The sequence below is a fragment of the Hippoglossus stenolepis genome, chromosome 5 (assembly GCF_022539355.2).
Source record: "Hippoglossus stenolepis isolate QCI-W04-F060 chromosome 5, HSTE1.2, whole genome shotgun sequence".
NCBI lineage: Eukaryota > Metazoa > Chordata > Actinopteri > Pleuronectiformes > Pleuronectidae > Hippoglossus > Hippoglossus stenolepis.
Window position 1 is genome coordinate 28,025,297 of NC_061487.1, and position 7,989 is coordinate 28,033,285.

General features: G+C 43.4%; 1 protein-coding gene across 1 annotated transcript in view; it reads right to left on the reverse strand.

The window, feature by feature from the left end:
* immp2l (inner mitochondrial membrane peptidase subunit 2) overlaps positions 1-7,989 on the reverse strand; it is a 78,556-nt gene continuing 70,567 nt past the window's right edge. Inside the window, exons 5-6 of the mRNA XM_035156931.2 lie at positions 3,403-3,505; positions 1-683 (exon numbers count right to left, since the gene is read on the reverse strand). Of these exons, the coding sequence (XP_035012822.1) occupies positions 558-683; positions 3,403-3,505 (229 nt within the window). The 3' untranslated portion in view covers positions 1-557. The remainder of the gene's footprint in view (positions 684-3,402; positions 3,506-7,989) is intronic.

Genomic DNA, 7,989 nt, shown 5'->3' on the forward strand with positions numbered 1-7,989 from the left:
TTAAATCCAGGACTCATTTATTTGAATAGGAACAATGGAACAGAAGGAATATTCTCACTTCATCAGAAATGAGAATAAATATCGATTCACCTGCTAATTCATTTGATTCCTGAATGAATCAATTCACATTTTGTTTTATTAAATGTCAAATCTCTTGTTTTATTCACCCATGAACCAAATAAGAAGAAAAATTCAGTGATATAAAACAGAGATTATTTAAATTCATCATCAAACAGCAGATCTTTCAGATGATTTCCTGTGAATTAATCAGATCATCTTTCCAGCTCTGGATCCGACTTCCATGTGGATCCGACTTCAAAAAATAAATCTGTAAATGTCACAGGATCAAGTAGTAGTAGTGTTTGGATCTATGAGAGATCCAGATAATTAACTTCTCTCAATAATCCAGAGAATCTGTTTCCTCCTGAATATGAAATTCTTCAGACACAAAAACACAACACGTGTGAAAGAATGAATTCTCACAGACGGACGCAGCGATGTCCGTCTCAACGCTTCAGCAAACAGATCAGAACAGATGAATGAGTACAGACATGTCTTCATCCCTCTTCTTCCTCCGTGTCCAGCGGGCCTCTGTTGGGGGGGAGGGACGGTTGGATTTCCTGCCAGCGTTGTGGAGGCCAGATGATGTGAGAAGCTCGGCCGTGAAGCAGCCCGACCGACACCTGGAAGACACAGCAATATAAAAACACATCCCAGGATCCGTTTGTACTTGATACAGATTCTATCATGTTCTACTAAAACAAATCAAATTGAGTTCTGAGTTTTTGGTTTAAAGCGATGAGCTCGTTTACTTTAAACGATGAGAAGCTTCACTGTGTCCAGATACATGATTATTTGGGAGGATTTCAAATGTAAAAGTCTGTTTGAACTGAGACATCGACGGCAGATGTAACTAAAGTCAGTGAACTGACAGCTGAAGATCGAGGGTTTCTCTGACTCCTGTTGTCTCCACGTTACAAACACACAGTCGCCTTCAGACGAGGTCCAGCTGCAGACAGAGGCAGGGATGTTGGACTGGACGTCTTCACCCCACAGCAGCTGCTGGTCCACATCCACTTTAATAACATGAAGTAATGAAGAAGCAGCTTAATATTCATTTGGCTGCAGTTCAGTGGTTTGTTATCTACATCACATTAAAGAAGATCTAATCAGATTGGATTTGAATTGCTCCTCAAGAGGTCTTTGTGAATATGTTCAGAACCAGATCAGGGAAAAGAGACCAGAACCAGATGTAAACACTGTGAACAGTTAGAATCAATCTCACTCCTCTCTCTTCTGGGCATGTTTTAAAACACTTGTTTTCCTTCTTTGGTTTAGTGAAACTCTTGACAGAACCTTTCTTCACGGCTCATTGGTTCCTGCTCCAGTGGTGATGGAACTCGTCGGATTTCTTTGGTCCTTTAGTTTCTTGGATTCCTCTTTGTTCCTCAGTTCCTCAGTTAAACCTTTTCTACCATCATGGTGCTGCTGCTTAATTCCACACATTTCCCCCGGAAGGAAGAGTGATAGGACACATGACATTCTCCAGAGTTCCTGTGGCTTTCGGTTCCTTCTTTACTCTTTTTCCTTCGGTTCTCTGGTTCTCACCGCGCTTCCTTGGTTGATTCTTCATTTTCTTGGTCCTTAGATCTGGTTCCTTGAATCCATTGCAGTTCTTTGTTTTCTTGTTCTCCTGGTTTGGTCTTTGTCTTGTTCTTCGGTTCATCCTTTAGTTCCTGGTTCCTCTCTTCAGTTCTTTCTCGGCTCTATGGTTCCTTCCTCCCCCCCCCCGTGTTCTCTCCCACATTATCAGGTGTGAATCTGTAAGAGGCAGAGATCTCAGCAGCCGGCTGACTCGCTGGTATCGATCATCAGCTCCATCAGCTCCCTCCAGATGTATTGAGGTCATTTCCTGCTTTGGGCTCAGTAAAAATCCTATTTATTGCACCTTTCAATGCTTTAATGGGCCGTTCCTCCCCCCGCCGGAGATCCACTGACACCAAACCTCCTCCTGTCTGTTTATTGCTTACACTTTTCGTCCAATTCACATTTTTCCAACTTTTCAGTTTCTCAGAAAAGATTTTTCAACGACAAAGAAGTAGCCAGAGAGAAGAAGAGTTAGAGTTTACAGTGAATGTGGGTGGTTTGTCAGATCGACCTGAAGCTGCTGTGTTTCACTGACACGTCCAAACAGAATCTATTATTTAAATGAGACGTCCTCGTCTGGACTCGAGGTTTTAGACACGTCTCCCCTGGTGACAACATCTGGTGGTAACATGAAACTGATGTGCTCGGTGTGACGTGACGTTTTCTCCCATAAAGAGAAACAGAACGACTGAGGCCTGACGAGACGCCGCCGCTGCTTCAGCCGTTCAGCAGCAATAAAGAAATGATGTGATTTGGTAAAGTGCCTGATGCTGATGTCTGTTAGGACGGATGAGAAACGACAGCCACTCAAACCCGACCTCAAAGTGCTGTCCAAAGAAACGAGCGGTGGGAGAACAGCCGAGAGGCGGGAGGAGACGGGAGGAGACGGGAGGAGACAGCTTTACACCACCTGCCAGAAGTTTCCTCTGATTTCTTCTCCAACACAAATCACATGTTGGTGTAAAAAGAGAAAAGTCTACTGAAGCTCAGCAGCTCGGAGCCGCCGCCCAGACTGGATTCATGTAAACAGGCCTGGTGCTGTTCTCAGATCACAGCGTCTGAAGAACGGGGACGTCGTCTTCCAAGGGAGCAAAGAGACGAGCGGCGAGACGTGGACTCACACGAGCAGCGCCTCTGACATCTACATGTCTCACACGAAGACACAACCGGGCCGCTCAGATTCTTCTGTTTCTCACGTCCACTACAGAGATCTTTACATAAACAACGTATCTGAAAGAGATGTCGTTAACATAACGAGGACATGTTGTCTTTACTTCATACCAGAGGTCAGGAGGAGACACTCTGGAGTTCAGCGTGTGTCTGGAAGCAGCTTGAGTAATAATGTACGTGTGAGTGGTTGAATCATCAGTCTGTGTCCTGAGGAACGTAGACGTCACTTCGACTTTAGTAAAAGTTTATTTATTTTTCTTGAAATATTACCAATGAATTTTTTCTCAATGAATTACGACTTTATTATCTATATTATTATTATTATTATTATTATTATTAACGATATTATGAGATGAAGAAAGACCAAACTGAAAAGTCTGAACCAAACGAGGTGTGAACGAGTCCTGACATGTTTGTTCACATAATTCGTTACTTTTACGCGGTTGGTCGTAGAAATGTCTGTTTATCATCCGTCACTTTCAATGAGGTTGTTATGTATTTTACAGCAGTGGCTCTGTGTCTGATATATAAATCATTTGTATATTTGTGAAAGCGTCAGTGATGAGTTGACCCAGCCGGTCGTACCGGTCCGAAGCTGTTGCTGTCCAGACTGTGGCCGTGATGATCCCCCTCGATCCAGAAGTGACCGTCGGGAACTCGGACGTATCGGTTCTTGTAGCTCAGAGTCCTGAAGAGACACAAGAAGGAAAATGAAGGAAAAGTTGATCTAATAATTTCCTCTAATGATGTTAAAACAATGGGAAACAAGGTTATTATAGAATCGTATTTTCTTCAAGCTTCATCAGCACGAATCACAAAACCAAGAATTAGAAACTCAACAATGAGCAGAGCTGATTTCACCCAAATCAATAATCAGCTGATTTAGTCTTGAGTTTTGTAAAAGAAAAATAAATACAGTCAGTTTATAATCCACTGATATAATGATGTGTGTAATTATAAGTATATAGAGCTTTAACAAACAAACCATTTAAAAACCTTTTTATGTTTTATTATAACGTGTATTAGCAGTTTCTGCAAAAAAGACAAAACTGATTTTTACGTTTCCAGATGGGAAGAATAATCGTTTAATTACAACGACAAGAAAAACAAAAGATCAAAATTAGGAGGTAAATTACAGTTAAGGTCCTTCAAACAACTATCGTCTCATTATGGTTTATCATCGGCCTCTAAATCCCCCCCCCCCGTCGCCTCCTCGCCCAAACAGAGATCTGGACCTGGGACAGGCTGAGACTCGTGAGGGTGGAGGTGATGTTCATCTCATCCTGCTGCAATCAGGTCGTCATGTTTATGAGGAGGAGGAGGCCGGGCGCTCTTCATCTTCCTCTGGACAGTTATGGGTCGGTCCCGGCTCTGATTCATCACTTAGCAACACTGTGAATTATAACTTCAGTGACTTTTACATGGAGATGTGTCAGTGATTGGTCGCACGTGTGTGTGCGATGGTCAGAGAGGCTCGAACGAAGAGATACATAAATATTGATTTGGCCTCAGCAGCTGAATTTACTGACGCACAGAAAAAACAAGGTGGGACCTTTTTGCAGGATTAATACAAAAAAAGGAAACAGATGATAAATCTCTTCAGGACCAACAGTGACTGACTTCACTGGTTTCACCCCCTTCTCTCTTTGAGAGTGTAGCTGGGCGGATGTTTCAGAACCATGGACAGCTCTGTTCACATGGAAAATGAAAAACACTGAGAATATCTAAACTAGTTTGTTTGTGAGGACAAAACCAAAAGTCACACACAGACACACACACACACACACACACACACACACACACACACACACACACACACACACACACACACACACACACACACACACACACAGCAGCGGGCTGTAATCAGGTCGACAGCTGACAGCTCCACGCGCTGGATTAAGACGTCTGATGTAACGACATCATGTTGGTGGATGGAATCTGTCGTGAACCAAACGTTCTGACACCAGGAGCAGCGTGGCTCCGTTTAATTGGAGGAAAAACAGGAGAATTGAGACATTCACCGGTGACTGGATTTCATCATGTGTGAGTTGGTGAACAGGTCGAGAGCAGCCTGCAGACATGATGTACGGTCACAGCAGCACCAGGGTGAGAAGTTCAGCTCCGACTGGAATCACTTACACTAAAGATTTATGTTGTAATGAAGGAGAGGGAGACGTGTCTGCTGCCACGGTGAACAAGAACACGCTCAGAATGCAGATCTCCTGGTTTATGCTCCAGCAGCGTTATGTTTCTGAAGTTGTTGTTGTTTACAGCTCATCCACACCGGCGTCGGCCCTCACCACCAAAAGATCTGGAACCTCCTCGTGTTTCCAAGTTGACGTCTTCGTCTTCTACGTGTACGGCTCCTCTTCTTCATCCTGAGAAGATGGTACCTGCTCTATATTTAAGTTCATAACTAATCTTGAGATTTATAAAGATAAAGTGGAGGTTCCAGGAAGAAGCTGATGACTTGACCTCAGCAGATGTTAACGTCGTGTAGCACAAACACGATGCATCAGAACAGATCATTCAACCTCGTGTGGCGTGAACTCAGTCTCTGTGACAGACGGCGCACACGCCACCCCGTGAACCAGTAAACCCGTGTCCATGGTGGGACCCTGCAGCAGCGACTGACAGGATGTGGCAGGTCATCGGAGCGACAGAGGCACGGCCACAGTATCATAACACGCCATCAACATGTCAAACACCCCGGCAGCCGTTTGTGTCGGATGCTGCTGCCGCAAATGACAGGTCAGTGGCTGGGGAGGGGCTGAATAATGAACAGGCCTGTGACGGGCTCCCTGGCGGAGGCGGAGCTTTACACGGGCCAGGTCGACATTAATCACAGCTCCGGGTTGCATCCGCCCACGCCGGCCATGTGAGCGTCAGCCACAGAGAGAGGAGTCACCAAATTCTGCTGATATGAGACGATTAGATAAATTAGATCATTTATATCATCAGTGGCGGCATCAGATAATTTACTACAACCACGAAATTAGGATGAAGTTTCTTTCATTCATCAGACACACGTTCGGTGGATTGAGTTTCAGGTTGTGATGAATCCTGATCAAAAAGAAAACGGCTGCAGAGGCCGAGGCTGAGGACACGAAGTGATAAACAACATACAGACGATCACACGAGTCTGAAGCTGCGTCCTCCTGCTGCGTCTCATTATCTGAACTGAGGAACTCATTTCCTCACGAGGACGCAGCGTAACAGACCTGAGAACAGCTCGTCATCCTGAAGGAAATCCAGGGAGGAGCATGACTCTCACACACACAGACACACAGACACACACACACACACACACACACACACATAATAAAAGCTATCTTAACCTTAATCTGCTCTTAATGCCTCTTCAAATACGATTCAAGTCCAATTTCAAGCTAACGAAAAGTTCAAATGCTCCAGTGAAGTTTGCTTCACACAGAGTAAATAACAACAATCTTCTTTTCCACACACAGTGAAACCATGAGTCCATTTATAAAACATCTGAGATGAAACTTAGATAAATAATAATTTCATGACTGAGTTTCATGAATTAAATGAACCGTTGATTATATTGATCCTGGTAACGACACCACTTTGTCTTTTTATTCGTTAAAAACGTCGTCACTTGAAAACTAAAGATATTCTTAATCTTTTTACGAATATTTGGGAACATTGGTATAAAATAATACTATTTTCTAAACCAGTTGAAACCCCAGATCATATTTTACAGCTCAAACACTATAAATAATATAAATAAGATGTGACCGTATGGATGGGGCCTCTCTGGTCGATGATCTGGATCACGTCTGCTTATTGTCTCTGTAACATGTATGATTCTTTTCTCTGGATTGTGTGTGTGGGATTCTAACGTGTGACACCGGGATGAACCACTGCCGTGCTCTCTGCAGTCTGACATGTTGGTTTCTCGGCGTGCGCGCACCAGAATCATTTTGTGATTTGTTCAGCCCCCTGGCGAACACAGCACATGGTGCGGGCGGCGGGCGGCCAATCAGACCTGCGTTGGTCTCGAGCGGGAGCGTGTTTGCTCAGCGGGAAGAGGAACCTCAGTTATTTGTCAGTCCACTTGTGGAAGATGAATTCTGAAAAAGTCATTTCGAAAACAAAGGCTCAGCTGCAGCCATGACTCCCGCTGAAGTGAGAAATCTGACTCGGGTGCCTACATTACCCACAATGCAACGTGATCTCCAACAGTTTGGTAGGAGGGTCATTGTTACATGAACTCCATCTCTAACATCATCACTTATAAACCAATTAAGCTCCAAACAGTAACTTCTGATGTGAACTCGTCAGATATGAAACTTCACAAACTGTTTCCCCTTCAAATCCACAACGTGAAGCGTGAAGGAGTTTCCAGGAAGTGCGAGTCCAGAGAGACGTCACCTGTCCGTTAAACACCTCCACGCTGACGGCTCAGCCTCGGCTGTCACTCAGGCATCAAGCTCCCCTCAGCGGCTCGTCACTCTGGACCTGACACGGAACCAATAACTGGGCCCAGAGGAGGATTATGGAAATGACGGCGCTGAGTTCTGGTAATAAAAGCTACGGGAGGAAGAGAAGCAGGAGGAAGTCCTTTTGTAAATTTACAGGATATGAAAGATGAGGTGGAGCCGTTTGATTGGACCTGGTGCTCGTTAGGGAGAGGTAACATTATGGAGGACAATTAATGATCAAATATAGTTTTTAAATGATAATACACAAAGATAGTATGTGACTAAATATATGTGGAATATATTAATACAGCTGTTTAATGTTTATGCTTCTAATAATCTTTTATTAAAAACGTGTCATTACTTTACAAAGTGAGGTGAATATCAGAAGAGACTTGTTCATTGAGTTATAATAATTCATTTATACAGTATTAATTATTTATGAGGGTTAATACCTGGTTATTAGAGTAAAAGTCACATTAAAATCATGAACACTTTATTAAATGACCCTGAAAGGTTCAGAACCGGTTCTGCTTTTATTAATTAGTCAAAGGCTCAAGATGATAACATCACCTTCAACTCAGAAAGAAGCTTTTTCTCTAATCACTGGTTTTGTTTCATGTTGAGTTTGAGCTGAAGTTTGAACTTCAGATGAACATTGAGCTTTTGTTTGAAAAGATCATAAATTGCCGCAGCAGTTTGTGCTTTATCCAGAATGTGAAAAGAA